We start from the raw sequence: 18,451 nt of genomic DNA, 5'->3' as shown, positions 1-18,451 counted from the left end.
GTGATTTGTCAGTGAAAGCAGATCTAGAGAAAATACAGACTACAGGGGAAGGAAGGTACATTGTTTTGAATAAACGCATGCACAATGAGAAATAAGCTGCATTTTCATCATACCTGGTTTTCTTCTGCTTTCCGCCTTTTAAGTTTCCCAATGCGTGCTGTAAAAAAAACAACAACAACATCTGATTATTTTTACTGATGCTTGACACTTTTCATATTGTTATCTACAAATATGAAGCATAAATACATTTTTTGATTTGATTTTTCTCCAGTGGCAGTTTTATGATGGAAATATATACGATCTCAAGCTGACATAAACTGATAAGACAGAAAGGCCTCTATGGCCTACAAAAGATAAATAAATGGCAAGGGAATTGGACAGATCTGTTTATCCGATTATAAAATAAAGACAAACAGAAGATTTCCAGAATTCTCTGCATCTTCTCTCAAACACACACACACAGAAGTAGAGATTTTAATGGAGTGGTGGATACCGTTCCACAATGCCGAATTTTACTGTGTTTTGCTGAGCTGCTAATGATGTTAAGGGACATTAATCTTTAGGAGCCTCAGCTCATAATATAGTCAAAGAAGACAGTAGAAACAGAGCTGAGGCTGTTACAATCACAATGAAGTTGAGCATAACAGAGAGGGGATCATTAATTAGAGAGAGAATCTGATCAATTAGCTGTGACCATTCGTCCAGTGCACCTTTTTTAGATGTTAATGAAATATCTAAAAAGTAACAGTCCTGATAAATGATCGAAAATTCAACATGATAGAGTACCAATATTTCACAGTACAGAGATTCAATAGTCTGTGTACAACGGTGTCAAGGGCATAATATTACATTAAATACTATATAATTTTCATCATCTCATTCTACAGCTGTAAAAGATGATTCTAAAATCATTTTCTCCTTTAAGATTATTTTAAATCAGTGCTTATTGGCAATCTAGATAAAGCCTTTTCATATACCTAATTTTACCAAACACAAAAGTTGATGTAAATAAAATAATAAAGAGTTGGTAGTGAGTCATCTGTCATGTGCCGTGTGTGGAGAACAGCTTACCAGACAGTGGGCAAGAAGATACATGTGGGAATCCACAGTCAGGCCAAACATCAACAGACTTCACTTTCTGTTTGGCGTAGCACCTGCACCAGCAGAGCTCCTTAACTGTTAACATATCAAAAGGTTAAAGGTCAATAATCCGCTCTGCTCGTGAGGGTGCTAGGTCAAAGGTCAGTGGTGGTGCTTTAATTGTGTCTGTTCAAACTGTGTCAGATTATATTAAATGATATTCTATTATATACTATTAGTATTCATAGAGATACATGAATTTGGTCAGATCCAATGCATGTTTATGACTCTGCAATCACTGAAATGCAAAATAAAAAAAGAGAAATACAGTGAGATACTGTCACTATAAGATAAGTCTTTGACAACATACCATTGAGTCTTGTTTGCCTGTTTGCTCGTACTCGCAAAAATGTCTGTAATGAAAAAAGAGAAAAACAAAAGGGAATCCATAATCTCATACAAAAACATTACACCTAACATTTTATTTTAAAGAATAAGCCTTTAAGCCATACAACATTTGTTCTCACTGACTATCCAGTTTCACAAATATGTCATGTTGTGGAAATAAAATGGGTTATGAACAACAATTCAGGTATAAATCAATTTTATGTTTTATGTAAAGGACTCCCAAATCTGACCATACCCTGCAAACCTAAAATATAACGAACAATTTATACTATGCAAAAATGGTAAGTATGATATTATGAGGAAAGCATTGTTTGTAAAATAATTATTGACTTTTATATAGGCATTGCACTAAAACTGAAATAAATATTCAAAATATCATGTGGATATTATTTGCTACTCACTGTTAGAGTCAGTTTAATAAATTTTTAGAAGCATTTTTATTTTAATATAAATATATGCATTTTAGGTTTTATGTCTTTATATAACACTTTTGTCAGAAAATTTCATCAGCAGTCTTTAGAAAGTATAATGAAATTATAACATTTTTAGAACATTAATATTATTTTAAATTCAATTAAAGTCCAGTAGATGGCAGCACTACACTGAGGTCTGTCTCAAATTTTTGATTGACATGTAATCCAGGAATGGGAAAAGTCCTCAGTTTAATTAGTTTGATTCTACCTTTAACTGATTAAAGTTCAATATGCTCTTCAAAAGTAGTGCAAGCTAATGAAGTTAGATGTATATAATGCACATTTCGTGCTCACCTGGTACCTGTCGGAGTGCACAGCCTCATCAGCAGGACGTGGAGAGGAGGCGGAGGAGGAACCCTCTCTCTTTATGTGCATAGAGAAAAGAGACTGAGAGAGGCAGAGCGGTTATTATTGCCTGTAGACATAAATAAATTGTATATAACAAGTGTTGTGAAATACATTGGAGAGTCCGTACCTTAGGCGGCCCAGCGAGACACTCCTTTTGAGCAGGACCCTGACTGTAAACAGGAGAGAGTGTTATTAACACATATTTAATCACCAAAATCCCATTACCAACAAAACACAGCCTTGTTTTAAACAAAGCTTGATTCAGAATATGCAAACATGCTCGGAAACGAGGGACCAGGTTGCATATTGTTCTCAAACGACATTTCCTTCACAGTCAAATAAAAATCATGTATAAAAAAAGCTGTCTCCACTCAGGTCCTGTACAGCAGGAAGGCTCTAACAAACCCTGGGGCCGAGTTCAATTTGACACAATTACTGTCCACAGCTCTGTCACTAAGCAGATTATGGCTATAATTTCTTTATTGGAGAAATCTTTCATGTGTTCAGAGTGGCTAATGTGCCTGATGCTGAAAGCAAACGTTGAGGAAACGCGTTATTAGCTTGCTATGATTTTCGCAGGGACTGCCTTGAGCTTGACTGGCTGTGAAATGTCAGGAACAATGTAACAGCTTGTAATTTGTGATGTTGCAATGATGGAGGAGACAGGGAGAAGGGTGGAGGCATGGTGCACATGCCCGGAGGCTGGAGATAAATATGCCATCAAGACCTGGAAGCATTTAATGTGCCTTTGGAAGGGACAGGCTACAGGGAGGAGGTGTCAGGGAGTTTGTGTGTTCATTGTCTCAATCTGCTTTAATTCTGCCCTTCCTCCATCTCTCCTGCTCTTGTCTCCAGTTTTGATCTTTTTACTATGGGCAGCGATGCATTTTCATGAGCCTGGATAAGATTTGAGTAAGAGTGACAGAAGAGCATGCTGACTGTCAGCGGCACTTTACTGTCTACGTGCTCCGGCCGACATAAAGAGACTGAGGCAGTTAAAAAAAAAAATCAAATCAACCCTCGACTGATCGGCTGATGATCTCAGATTGAGCTGGATGGATGGAAAAACAAAAGAAGACATGAGCAAAGCAGAGGGAGGTTGATAGATTATTGATTGTCTCTATTGTCATTATATGGATTGTATCATGTTCTCTACAGAGGAACATGACAGGTTTCGTTTTTGTCGTTTGCAAGTGAAGGATGAGGGGGAAAGAGTGTGATAGCAGATAGCATTGCGATACATTATTTATTTAAATAAATGTTAAATAAAACTAGTATTAATAAAATAAATTATAGCATTTACATTATGCTCCAGCATCCCCGCAACCAAGCTGTTTGAAGAATTAATGGTTATTAATGGTAATTTCTTCCAAGGAAGCATAAGTAACTAAGCAAGTAAATAAATACGTTTTTATTTTATTTTTTTAAATAGTATTTTAGATTATGGCAACATAATACAATCAAGAACCACAAAAACTGGGACAACATTTGGCTATTATATTATTTTTACAGTTTCTTTCTTAATTTTTTTTAGATGTTTCAATTTAAATAATTAAATATTAGATATTAACATAATATTAAATTAAAATTTATTAATTTCTTTCTAAATGGTTTACATAAAAAAAGTTATTAAAAAGTTATTGCTTGATTTTTCTTAGGCATTTTTGATTATGGCAACAAAATACATTCAAGAACCACAAAAATGGACAACATTGGGATATTACATTATTATTATTATTACTATTAATTTATTTTTTTAAAGATTGTTTTTTTTTTTTAAATATTGAAATATTAGATAATCTAATTAACAATAAACAAATAACAAAGTTATTAAAGTTAGTTTGATTTTTCTCAGCCATTTTATTATAACAACAATTGCAACAATAACCTCAAAAATTGGATCAGCATTGGGATACTCTCGATTTAAGATTAAAAAAAAAAAAAAAAAAGCTAAATAAAAAAAATAAACACACTGTATATATAATATATTTATAAAAAGACTTGTCAAGAGTGTGTTGAGAATGAATTGGAGGATGTACCTATTGTGTAGCTGTTGTGTAGCTATTAGACGCTCCATTTCCTGCTCCATGTGTTCCTGCAGCTCTCCTGGTCGCAGCACAGCATGACAGATCGGACACATGGGCGTCTGAGTGTTATACAGGGCCTTCACTTTACCTGGAGAGACAGGTGAGAGAGGGCCACACAAGAGAGACATGCTTGAAACCTACAATGAGCATTAAAGAGAATTCTATACAATGATAAAAATCATCTAGTCCAGGCAGATGTGTCACTTAAAAGAAACTCATCAACATGATAGCAGAGACAGAGTAGCATTACCTGTCTCGAAGTGAGGCCATCACAGGCTAACAAGTGGCCAAATGAAAGCAAATAGATGTGAATAAAACATGGCTCTGCATGTAAACGTCACCTGGAGCCATGCCCTTGACAGGCGGCCCCCCCTGTGAGTCCGCATTCTTTTAAATTTCATCTACGGTGCAGCTCAAATAAATTCACTGACAAGTACTAACTGCTTGCATCTCTGCCTAAAGGCAACCAGCATCAGTAAACAATGAAATCCCACAGCTGAAATTGAATTTATAACCACATTACCTGCACAGATAACGTCGGCAAATAACAAGATAAGAGGAATTTGATTTGATTCTGGGACAAGCATGTCTTTTTCCCTCCTCTCATCGGGGGAATTTGAGAGAAATTCCAAAATGATAATGTTATACCTTAACATGGATATACTGCCTTAATTAATATAGATGGAAAAACCTAAACCAACGTGTAGCTGCTTAAAACAGGGGGGTTCTATTAATTTTGATATTTTATGTTGCATCATAAATATCTAGCCTATATTGCTAAAGATTTGGTAAATAGGGTTTTCCCCCCAATATTGTTTGTTTTAAACTTTAATTATATTTACACTACCATTAATATTGTGAAATATAATTACAATTTAAAATAGCTTTCATATTTTAAAATACTTAATTTAATTTATTCTTGTGATAGCAAAGCTGAATTTTCTGAATTGCTCCAGTTTTTAGTGCTCAAGTCACATTCTTATTATTTTCAAACTTGAAAAGAGTCGCACTCCTTAATATACAGTATGTGGAAAGCATGATAAATTCATAAGAACAGCATTAATTTACAATAGAAATAAAAAATGAACGAATGAGGCATTTATATAGCACTTTACAATCTTGTGTTTGGCTCTCCTAAATAAAAACAAAAAAAAACACTAAACCCAAACTTTTGAATGACACTGTACATTTAAAGAAATGTAAGTGTTAACATACTCCTACCAAAAAGAAAAAAAAAGTCATGAAAATTAACAGAAAATTACTTTAAAAGCAAATAATAAGCATTTTAATTCAGTATGTCACAAGAAAACAGGAAATCATCATCTTTAGAAGGTCCCATTGCATTTTTTTTCCAAGTTATAGGATGACTGCACATGCCAACATCCATATGACAACTGCCACCGTCATGATGGGAGAAGAATTCTGAAACGGCCATGAACTGACCTTTCCAAAATGCCACATTTCATCCTGGCTTTCTGTCACATTACGACAATATGTCACAAGCCCGAAAAAGACCATACTAGAGGCTTGTATTTCACAGAGCCGCATGCAAAGGGGTAAACAGTCACATTACTGGAGGCCAGATGAACGTGGCTCTCTTGGTAATTGATTGACATGAACTGTATTAGTTGCAGTGGCTTTTTCAAAATGTCAGAATTCAGAATTCAGACAGCCAACGAGGTTTGAGATGACATATCAGTTTCTTATGTTCAGTAATCCATGAGGAACATTTTAAATTGGGAAACTACTTTGAATAGAATAGAATAGATATGACATTTGAAGTCAAGTATAAAGGCAGGTTCCTTAACGATTTCTGCCATGATTTTGCCTTTCAATAACTCCATAATGGGCACGACCTTTCAGTAATCCGAGGGCATGCGAGAGGCAGGCGACTGGCAGGGGGCTGGTTCCCTGGCAGACTTTCTGAGGAGAGTGGCAGTTATAAAACAGAATTGGCCCACTCCACACCTGCCATGAAGCCCCGTCAAGTAGCCTGAACCCGTCTGGTTCGTGTTTAAGACATCAAATGTTTCATTTTATACAGGGGATTTCATCGTTCCTTCAATATGCGTTCTGAAGTGCAGGAGTATGCGAGCTCCAGTGAGTGTTTTTATTGAGGAAAATAATGGGCCATTGAAAAAGGCTATTTAATAGGCAACATAATAGGCAATGTAGCAACACATCTGCTGTGGAAAGTCATTTCCTTCATTTTCAAAGGTATTTTCTTGATTCAGACCTTGTTTCATTAATCGGCTTAGAAGCAGCTTAATCACTCTGGCACTGGACCAGGTACATGTGGAAAAAAGTCCACGTTTGTTGTTATTGAGGGTAATCAATGTCTGAAATTGGAGGCAGAGTGGAAATATTACCACAATAAATCCTACAGCACGGCTACAATTGCGAGAGAGAGACGTTGCACACTTGCATGTTCGATATTATAACGCAATCTATTAGATTAAAGCGAAAATGGCTTCCATTAACATTCTTACTGTCAAGTCAATGAGCTCATTCTGTTCTGCTCCTGCCCCCACATACTTTTACTGGCCAATCAGTGTCTCGTTAATGAATATTTACTGAATATTCAAATATATCAAAATCCCTTTAAAAGAAAAAAAATGTCAAATGAAAACTAACACTAGTACATAAGGCCACTTGTACACAAAACTTGGAAATATTTGATTTTGATATAATGTCTTCAAGCTTATTACTAACAAAATATAGTATTTTAGTAAAAGATAAAGAATAACAAGGTTCACAAAAAGCAAGAAACTTTAGGTTGGGCTTGTAGGTTATGGTCTCAGATACAGAGGAGAGTGATCAGTGTCTTGGAAATCCCTCCATCATAAAGGTCTCCATAAAGATGAGGGATAGACATCTATACAGCTGCCCGATAAAGCTGTGGCACTCATCACTCCAGAGAGCTGATTGCTGACTTTAACTGTGTGCTGTGTCAAAGAGTTCAGCCCTGGAGAAACACTAAAGACCAGGTTCAGCTCTACAGGAAGACAAATACAAATGATTCACTGAGCTCAGGCTCAAGTGAATATCTTATAAAATATCTTATCAAATTAAAGTCTTCTCTATTCTTCCATATTGTGACGCACATCCAAGTCATTTTTTATTTTGGAAAAGAAAAAATATAGGGTGGGTTCTCAATTATTGACTGGATTAATGAGAGGTTGTGCCAAGTAATTAACTGGACAAGTCAGGCAATAAATCATTAAACACTTCAAATTAATTAATTAAACGTGCATGGATCAGTATTATTTTAGCATCATTAAGATACTATAGTTTTCACTAATGTTTTGAATTAGTTTTATTTTATATTTCCTGCTTTCATGTTATATTCCAAGTTTTTGCAATTTTAGTCTTTTGTCATTTTTATTTTTTAAGTCTATATAGTTTTTATACATTTTTATTTCAGTTGTAGTTAAACTTAAAGTTTTTATTTGTTTTTATTTTATTAAATTTTATTTCAAGTAATGAAAATGATTTTTTTTATCGTTTTAGCCTTAGTGAAATATAACTGTGGCACAGATGAATCCTTCACAATAAAATGCATTTAGAAAATAGAGGAATCTCCATTTCATGCACAAAAAACACCAAAATTATAATGCACGATCATTGCAATATACATCCTGACCCTGTGTATCACAGCCAATATGTTATGTAATCCTAAAATAACTCGACACAACTAGACTTGATCGTGTGAACACCATACATGCAATATAAGATACTCAAGAGAGCTGACTATGGACAACCAGTGCTGTGCTAAATCTCAAAATATGTGCATCAAGGCAGATTTTTTTTTAAAGGACATTGTTAAAAACTTATTTAAAAAAAAAAAAGTGTTTACTTGTAAATAAACAATATATCTTTATACCTGCTAATATCCACAGCATACAGCAATATGCTGAAGATTTGGGCTGGTTATTAGAACAACTGGGCTACAGTGTGTCTCTTCAAAAGGTTATTTTGATAGTAATTGATATTGAGGGTAGGAATTATTCTCTAGATCTTCTCAACAGGCTTAATTAATGAGCATTCAGGGAATCTTAAATAACAGAGACAGCCAGATCAATAGTAGTGATGAGCAAGAAAGCACTATGTGAGAGAGTGAGAAGAACACAAGAAAATAACATTGGGGGAAAATGAACAAGATTGTGTAAGGTTAAGCCTTTGGAGGAACAATTACACAATACAAATCGCAACGATATGATGCAGTCAGCATGATATTCTAATAACACTCAACCATCATCCATCTCTGTGTCATGACTCATCTGTGGTGTGATGGTCGTAGACCATCATTTCCCTCTCAGATAAACTCCCATTATTTGATGGGTGGGTGCTGCTTTTTTATGGTCTCCCCAAGAACTCATCAGCTAGAGTTACAGGCTGTGAAGGCAGACACTTCAAATAAACCAAGTCTGAGAAACTGGCCAAGATGAAGATGCACACCTGCAAACCAGAGGACAGAAGAGACGGTCCTGTCTAAAGTTCACACAGACAGAGTAACTGAAGTATCTGTGTGTGTGTGTGTAAAATGTGGAAATGAATGAGTGTCTATGTATACACATACCTTCTATGTGGAAGTATATGAGTGCATGTGTCTATGCGATTATTATGGAACATTTTGAGTAGGGCACTATTGGTATGCAGGCTTTTTTTTTTGTTTTTTTTAAAGAAAAGTTTAAGGTTATTGTTAATGTTCCAACATAACTTCATCCATCCATGCAGTTGATTCAAAAGTCCACTCAATCTAAATGCTTCCGACTGTGTGTGTGTGTGTGTGTTTGTGTGGGGCCAAACCCCAACTCTCCACCTGAGACAGCTCTGTCTGCACAAAGTGTAATGGGCCAGCCGGGAGTCAATGAAATGACCGCCAACACCTCATAAACCTTGAGGGTCTGAACTGCACTAAGCCTCACTGTAAAACACATACACACACACAAACAATTAGAAATGCACACACAACCAAAAACGCAAACAAATATTCTTAAATTCAAGTATTAATTAAAACAGGACTTCAGGTGAATATCCATTTTTAAATATTTTTGAGTGTTGCTGTACACGGTTTGGTCACCAAACTCATATCTACAGTGCTAAGCTATATTCTTGTTATTAAAAATACAGAATAACCATACGATTGTCATTATTTTGCCTCAATATAAGTCTCACCCACCCACAGTCAATACATTCTTATGGAGCAGGTGTGAGCAGCTCAGACTAATGAGGCCGATAGACCATAATAATCCATTTCAATCTAACGCAACCAACTCCCACATATGTGCTGATAAGATCAGATAGCCTTGTACTCGCTGTGTCAAATACAGATACCCTGACAAAATAAAGAAAGCCTGGGATTCTTTGAAGATGATCTTGTTTTGGAATAATACAGATTTTGGAGGATGTGATCAGAGGATCCTCAAAGAGGGTAACAGGGCTTTCACAAAAGTCGGGAGCACTCTGAAAATTAATAATAACCCAATGATGAAAGAGCAAAATTGATTACCCTGATTAAGCACACCTGCGAGTTATCTGCATGGTGGAACTTAAAAAAGCACCATTAGTGGGTTTAGAAATTGATTAAAGGGATATTTCACTGACAAAAATGAAAATTGTGTCACCATTTACTCACCCTCATGTCATTCCACACCTCTATGACTTACTTTCTACTATGAGGGAAAAATGGAGAGGTTTTAAATAATGTTCACACTGCTCTTTTCTATGTAATGAAAAGTGGAGTGTGACGAGGGGCTTCCAAGCTCCAAATACATCATGAAAATATTTAATCACTATATTCAAAGTCTTCTGAAGTCACGTGTTGCTCTCTTGTTTTCTAGCCCTGAAAACAATCCACCATTCATTTTTTACTGCATGGAAAAAAGCAGCTTGAATGAAAAGGCGAAAGACATGAGTAAATGACGGAATTTTCATTTTTGCTTGAACTCTCCCTTTAATGATTTCCTGTATCATTCTTTGAACAGTTGGATGAAATCTCTGGATCGACACAGCCATGCTGACACATATTCACACAGAGACAAGTGTATTTATCTGGCTGGCCTGTGGATGGTGGCACAGTGGTTGATTTTTTCATTTTATTGGCCACCGGGGTAGAACAGGCCTGTGCTTGTTCAGAGCCAGCCAGCGAGACACAGTCAGCCTAAGCACACAACTGCCTCACTGGAGTCTCTACCAGTGCCAAACACACACAGAGAGAGAGAGAGAGAATGTCCAACATTGGACAAGATGGTTATATGGTTGCGCTCCACAGAGGAAATAGCTGATGAAATCATTCAGAAATAATTGGGTGAATGTTTCAGATTTTGAAAAAATAAAAAAAGGCCCATTTTGGTTTACAGACACTGAGATATGTAACACAGGGCACTGGTATAATTCTTGGGCGTGCAACATCATCTGAAGGTTGTAAAATCCTTGGAAAGATAAGTAAATTGCCTAAAATTATAAAATGAATTGTGAGGTTGTATTACAGAGTATCATTTAATAATACAAGAAATCACAGTATTCCCAGGTTGCAAAGATTAGAAGGATCTTTTTGAATAGGGCAAACAATTTGATTGCATACATATGTGAAAGAAGCAAAGCAGCCTTGGTTGTAAAGAGTCAAAAATGAAAATCCTGACATAAGATGACATTTTGAAAAATGTTCGTAACCAAACAGTTTTAGTTACTGTTGACTTCCATTGTATGGAGGAAAAAAAACACATTCCTCAAAATATCTTCTTTTAGGTTTCACAGAAGAAATAAAGTCATACAGGATTGGAACAACATGAAGGGTGAGAAAATAATGACAGAATTTTCATTTTTAGGAGAACTATCCCTTTAACTCCATTTCAACTGTAATGTTGAAATTCCCAGAACCTCACATCAGATAATTCCGTACAATGTAGGGTTTTTTTTCATGACGTAGGAAAAAACAAACACTTTATTATTAATGAAAGTCCTCTGACATTCGTTTAATAGCAATTCTTGGTTTCCACCTGCTGTGGGAGCTGTGGGAGGACTGGGCCACCCAGTCTGAAGAGAGTTTAACACAGACGTGCTCCTGCGGCACAGAAAAACATGACTTCATCTTGAACGTCTAGAAGCCCATTATGGGTTGAAACAGCATCTGTGTTTTGGACGGCATTCGTCCATGTATGCTTGGGAATTCAATTCTTAACTCAAACAGACAGTTTACGTAAGACATTATATGTCAGCGTGGCTTTGGCAGGTTTTTAATCCTAGAGGCACATTGACTGACAAATGCAATTATATACATTGCATGCACTGTTGTGGTTGCAACAACATGCAATAAACCCATCTATATATATATATAGCTGTGCTCATGATGCAATAGGATGCAACTAACCCAGAAGTTGCATATTAATTCATGCAATCTGATCGGAGCTTGTGGAAGAGGAATGGATATATATATATATATATATTAATGGTGGTTAAACCACTTTACTTGGCCAGAATAACCTGCTAAGTGTAATAACTTTATTCTGATAGGTAAAAGTCAGGCTATGTGATAGCACTTTGCTAAATAAAAAGGTTAACTGAAACTTTTTTCATAGCAAGAATTTTACCTTACTGATAACTCCAGTAAAGCCAGTTCAAATCTTCCTCTTGCCCATTTAACCCACACAGAGCAAGGCATAATTCAAGCAACCAAAGGGAACACGGCCACCAGGCAACCAGTTCAGCACAACATCCAAACATCCTTAACCCCAACCCACTAACATGCCCTGAGCTTGTTGCTCCACTAGCGCTGCATTGTTCAGCTCATTAAGTAGCTAAAGGCTAATTAGACAGCTAACGAGTGGAGGGTAGTAATGCTGAGCAAGGAGGGAGGGTGACAGAATCAGGGTTTTCTGCCACACTGCGTTGTCTTGGAAGCAGTAAAACCATGAAGAGACTGACAAGTCACTGATGCAGCAAAGGAGAAAAAATATATTGAGCACTTTTTAAAGTATGATTGTGTGTTTGCCCTGTCTGTATTTAAAACATTAGAGGCACACATTCTATTCATATCTAGATATTACATACTTATCTTGTTATAGACAGCATATGTATTATAAAATATTACTAGATTTATTTTTATATACCATTATTAAACAAAATTAACTATCTAACAATTAAAACAATAAATCTGCATTACAATTTGTAAAAATATCTATATATACGTGTGTGTGTATATATATATATATATATATATATATATATACACACACACACACACACACATATACACACATGGTATTTTTCCATTTTAAATATTACATTTTGTCTTTAATTTGATGCTTATTTAAATGTTCACTGTTTAATGTAAGCGATATAATATATATGCAAACCTCCCGTAAAATGAATAGAATATTAAAACAACCAAATTTTCTTGAGGTTAATTGATTTTGCTGAAAAAGGAAAATAAAAATCATGCCCTTATTGCCCTATTTTGTACCTTATTCTTTGAAAGTGCCTAACTTATATTGTACTTTTAATATAAGGTAATGTATTTGTCCCATTTTACAATGTGTCCTGTCTGTCTTCCTTTTTAAATTGTAGTCAATGGGTCACATTATTTCAGGTCATGGCCAGACAGCATCTCTGCCTTTTTCACCTAGCCAAGGATAACCAAACATACAGAGCCTTCACACAGCCCTTAGTAAACACAATAGCCGACGCTCCTCATCTGCCCAGCCTGCCAAAGTCATTCTCTGGGTGTGTACGTGTGTGTGCTCACCTCATCCTTCCCCCATCAATAGCCCAGCAATCCCACGAGCCAATACTCCATTTCTGTACAGAGGAACAAAGGCCACTGCCAGCTGAGCTGATATAGATCCACAGGTCTCTGTTCTTGTTCAATCAGGTCATGAAACAAATCATCAGTAAGGGCACTTTGAGCTAAAAGTTCAATCTCCCATCTCATCTGCTCAGGACGCAGTTATCGAATGAGGCTAAATTCTCCTCCTTTTGGACAAGATCTTGCCCAAATGCCTACAAAGCATAAGAATTTCAAATAAATATCAGAAGAAGAGTAATTAACACAAAACACATTTAAGCAAGACAAGTTCACCACAGATACGCTCTGGAGGATGTGATAGCCTTTTGATTGTGCTAACTCATGGGAATTGTTGAGTCATAATGAGACTGAACCCTTTAATGCTACAGTGCTTGTGTGGTCCCATGGGCTAATTAGGCCAATTAGCATAGTAATTGCCACATGCAAATCAGGAGCATCTCAAGCAACAGAAGCTGAAGAACACCGAAGCTTATGGACATCAGCCATCTTTCAGCCTAATTCCCTGTCCACTCTGTGACACAGACCCTCGTTAGTATCGCAGTAAAAAACATAAGAGGCACATAAAACATTATATACTGCTTGACTGTTGTTTTCTTACCAATTAGCAAAGGACTGATTTATGGTTATGACACAAATTCCCAATAGATTTGAAACTACATTTCCCCAGGCTCTTTCACGCTCCCATGCAAATACACACATATCCCAAGATGCAGAGGGGTCGACGATGAAATTCTGTAAATCACTGAATCAAGTGTTCAATGTTATGAAGACTTTTAGCCAAAGTTTCAGAATGCTGAATTCTGAGAGGCATGCACTGATATAAAAACAAAAATGTAAATAATTTTTTTTTTAAATGTTGCAAGTGAATTTAGTCATCACATCATCATAAAAAAGGCTATTCATTTTGAGCTTTGCTAAAAAATACATTTTACAGTGTTATAAAATTAGTGTTTTTGAGACTAACTTTAAGTGAGCATTTGATGATGGAAAAGGTAATGTTAGGGGAACTTAGCATACACAAATATCCAATACTTTTTTACAAATTAGGAATTTGCGCTTTAAAATATAGATCCTGTGGTAAACAGCAAAATAGTAGTATAATAAATAATATCATCCTTTAGGTATTTATATATGCGTTTTAGAAAAAATGCATATAAACAAAACAAATTATAGCATTGTTTCATGATTTTAATAGATAAAATTGGGAAGGTCAAGACCTCTGAGAATGAACAGGCCAAAAACCTTGATGTGTTTAAAATGAGCCACTTTTTATTCTAGGTTACATTTGTTACTGAAATAAGCAAATAGCCAGTGTTGTACCAATAAATCGTCCCTACCTTTTTGGGGGTTCAATTAAAGTAATTGGAAGAATATGAGCCATATGAACTATAAACTGCATTTTTCTATTATATGAGAAAAGCTTACAAACCCTCGGTGCTGTTCATTAAAACAGCATTACTTTACTTTGTTTTTCATTTAAAGTTCAGGAGTAAGTGAAACAATTTACTCCATTACATGCACAAAAAAGTGGCATGTATCATCTTTTCTCAATATTGTGTAGAAAACCTCTAAAACGCTTGGTTTGTGGTGTGCCAGCTGTGTGTTTAGTGTGACTTGTGTAAAAAGGCTGAATAGCCATTTGGATATTATTACAAACATCAGCCAAGCATCAGTCACTAATGACAGCCCCAGATGTTAGAGGCCCTACAGGTGGACTGAGTTTCAAGGGTCATTCACAGAAACAACACTCTGCCTAAATCGGTGCTCTCTAAAGACCTCTGTACACAGAAACATGTCAGTCATGAACAAATCTAAAATCTGATTGCCGTTACTAAACAATCATGTTTTCGCTTGCTGCTTTAATGCAAGGCTGCGCACATGCTCTTAAATTGAATGCAGGACACATTTGCAGAGACACAGGATGAGACAGAGAAGGAGAGACACTATGCAAGAGTAAGACGGGTAGACAGAGCAGCAGATGTCAAGCCGTCGTCTGCCTGTTGTCTTTGACTCTGTCGGCCCTCTGTAATGACTATTTAAACCCACATTCTGCCCTTTCTCCCCTCTGCATTTGCTTGACTGATTTGTGGGCTCATGGGACTCGAGATGTGCTGTTTTGTACTGAGCCAGCAATCAACAGTCTTTGCTGCCCTCCCTCTCCACCTTGGCCTGCCCCACATGCTTCCAGTCTTCTTCCTGCCGCTCTTTGATGTGAGATCAGAGAGGGCCGCTTTGGCACACACAATGCTGGTCAATCAGGTGCGGTGTCAATGTACTTTAGAGCTGTCTAGTGCCTAAATAAGTCCAAATTACTCTTTAACAGCATTTAATTAAGATTTTCTCTGGGCTGTTATTTTAACACTGTGATTTAGTCATGTCATTGCATTCAAAAACAGATAGATGGAAATAAAACAAGACATTTTGACTTCCAAAGGCACTTTTTGTAATGTCTGTTCAATGCTTTTGTCCGCTACAATTATTGTTGCATCTTTGAATTACTTCATTTGTTTTTTTGAGTAAATAATGACATGGGTAATTATAAAATTGTATTAATTAATACGCGTAATAATTAAAATAGAATCCAAATAAAAATGCAAAAAGAATGTGTACTTGCATAGGATTACTTCAAAAAAGCAGAAAAGCGCAGAAATTTGTTAATAATGGGGTGCGAGAAACTGTTATCGTAGCTCTGACTGAGCCTCCGGGGCTAAAGCCCCTATTTTATTTGTCTCACGTTCCCAATAACACATAAAAGCCCTGGGTGGAGTAGCGCTGCTTTAACGAGAGCCCCCTGAGTCTGTGAAGCCCTCAGACGACAAGCATGCTGATCCTGCCAGTAATGGGCCTACAAGCCCCTTGTTAGGCATGTTAATGCATCTGATCTGCAGTCAACAGCAAAAACAAAAAGGGTAAGACTATGATCTTCAAATAATGAAGCATTTGTGGTAAAGTGTTTGTCCAAGATGCAACTGAAGAACATTATTAGGTTGCCAATAGCCTTGATGTATTCAAGTTTCATAGCAGAATTCTTAGGGTTAAGGTTAGTGTCTGTTTGAATATACAAAACATTGCAATTAAAACCTATTTATAAACTCTGAAACTGAACAGAATGTAATAATCAGTGTTAAATATTGTAATTATCAAATAAAATGAATATGACAAAAAAGAGATACAGTAACTAAACACAGACTAAGAAATAACTAAGCAGGGCTGACTGGAATTAGCTTGAAGACAGTATGGGTGGTACACAGACCTCCCTTCTAATTCACATTCCTTCCATCCGGAGAAGATGAATTAGGAAGAAAACAAGAGAAGAACATCAAGCCCCCGACCAGGATGAAAGCTCTCCCACTTAAGAGAATATTAGGAGAGTAAACTACTTCAGCAGCGGGAGACAAAATATCAAATTAGCCTCATTTAACATCAAACAGAATAAGTGAAAGTAAATGACTACTTTTTTTACAAGTTGTTTTCACCTGCAAAAATATATAAATTCATCATATACTATACATTATTATATGATATGATATTATTATACTTCATAAACAAAGAATATAATACTTTTTGTGCAAAACCTGCTGGCTAGTAAATATTGCTGGCTAGTAAATATTGAAGTATGTCTTTTCACTTACACTCTTCAGAATACAATTTCATCATCATATACTGTATGTCACATATTGTACTATATATTACATTATATAATGAATAATATAATATAATATAATATAATATAATATATGGGACTTTTTTGCTAAACCTGCTGGCAAATAAGTATTGAAATAAATCTTAATATATCCTCTTCAAAACACAACTAAATATCAAAACGGCCCTTGCAAACCTTCAATCTTAAGGACAGAGGGGGGATGAGAGCAACATTCAGTAGATCAATACAACACTGGACAATCTCCCCAGATTTATGATCTCTGTGGCAGCCAGTTGAATACAGTCCATCTGCAGTTCTCACAATGAGCTACATTTTACAGCATCTGCCAGCTGTAGCTCATACATATGCTCTTTTTGTCCCTTACAGGCACCCTTAATTAGGCCGCCCAACCACTTTGCTTCATAAAGGCCGTACTGCCATAGAGACAAGAATCAACTTCTCTTGGCACACATACAGGGGGAGCAGGCAAAGCAGTGATAACATTTTTAGGGTCTGGGCAGATTTATAATTTGTCCCTCCTCTACCATTCAGCTTTAATCATGGGGATTAGAGATACTACCTGCTGTATGATAAGAAACAAAAGACATAATATTTACAATGGAAAATTCAATTCACCACCCCAGGCAATAAAGTCAAACCCAACAGGGTAAGGTGATGTACACCTTCACCTTGGCTGTAGATTAGCTGGCTGCTTATTACGGCTCATCTGTACTATTAAACAGAGGCGTGTTTCAGGTTATAAATTAGCACCAGTCAGTGGAGCTGTTACTGTCCCACTGATAAGCTTTATATCTTCTGACTTTTGTTTGCCTCTGTCTCTCTCTGTGACTGAGGTGATCTATGTAATTTCTAACATCAATGAAAACCAGACATCTTACATCGGTCTCTGGCACAGAGAGAATACTCGACAAATAGCTTAAATGATAAAACTGTCATTCTGACCCTGAATCACCGAATCACTCCAGATAAACTGGCAGGATGATCCAAACAACCAATTAGAACCGGAATTCCAAACATTGACAGCTCTGTTTCCTGGGAAAACCCTCCAAAGCTGAACATATTATGGAATGGCACTCCTGTATTTCAGTGGAACACTCAGTGGACCATTAAGACCATCTTATAAAGCAACAATTGCAATAGAGCTCAGATGTATTTCTACCTGTTTCTACCACATTCGCTGATCACATGTCTAACAGAAGGGGCAAATTACCCTTAGTCTGACCGGATCAAATTAACACATAACTTCAACACATGTTCAACTTTGAGGTAATTGATAGCAAGAACGTGACACTCACTTCTTCAAGCTTTCTGCTAAGAGCCTGCTGATGACTTTGAGTGGCACTGATACAATATATGATCCCAAACTAAACCTAAACGTACTGCCATACTGAAAACCTGACGTTTACCACCATCACTGAAGATTTTATCCTGCGTAATATAGATAGACAGACAGAGAGAGTGAAAAGATAGTTGTGTTCAAACAAAAATCTATTTCCTGGTATTTTACTGGCACAGAAAACGATACAAAAAATTATTTTGTGTCTACGAACTTTGCACAGTAGTGTGTATATATATTCACACACAC

The 18,451-nt window shown here is 36.3% G+C and overlaps 1 protein-coding gene across 2 annotated transcripts in view; it reads right to left on the bottom strand.

Annotated features, from left to right (window-relative positions):
* rnf220b (ring finger protein 220b) overlaps positions 1 to 18,451 on the bottom strand; it is a 29,950-nt gene that overhangs the window by 5,664 nt on the left and 5,835 nt on the right. Inside the window, exons 3-8 of one of the 2 annotated variants that reach the window (XM_079382592.1) lie at positions 4,349 to 4,484; positions 2,437 to 2,479; positions 2,256 to 2,348; positions 1,451 to 1,493; positions 1,072 to 1,176; positions 114 to 157 (exon numbers count right to left, since the gene is read on the bottom strand). In XM_079382592.1, the coding sequence (XP_079238718.1) occupies positions 114 to 157; positions 1,072 to 1,176; positions 1,451 to 1,493; positions 2,256 to 2,348; positions 2,437 to 2,479; positions 4,349 to 4,484 (464 nt within the window). The remainder of the gene's footprint in view (positions 1 to 113; positions 158 to 1,071; positions 1,177 to 1,450; positions 1,494 to 2,255; positions 2,349 to 2,436; positions 2,480 to 4,348; positions 4,485 to 18,451) is intronic. The other variant, XM_079382593.1, reaches the window with a different exon arrangement.

The sequence above is a fragment of the Barbus barbus genome (genome assembly GCF_936440315.1).
Source record: "Barbus barbus genome assembly, chromosome: 28".
Classification (NCBI taxonomy): Eukaryota; Metazoa; Chordata; class Actinopteri; order Cypriniformes; family Cyprinidae; genus Barbus; species Barbus barbus.
Note: the sequence above shows the minus strand (reverse complement) of the source record. Positions and strands in the feature narration are given on the sequence as shown.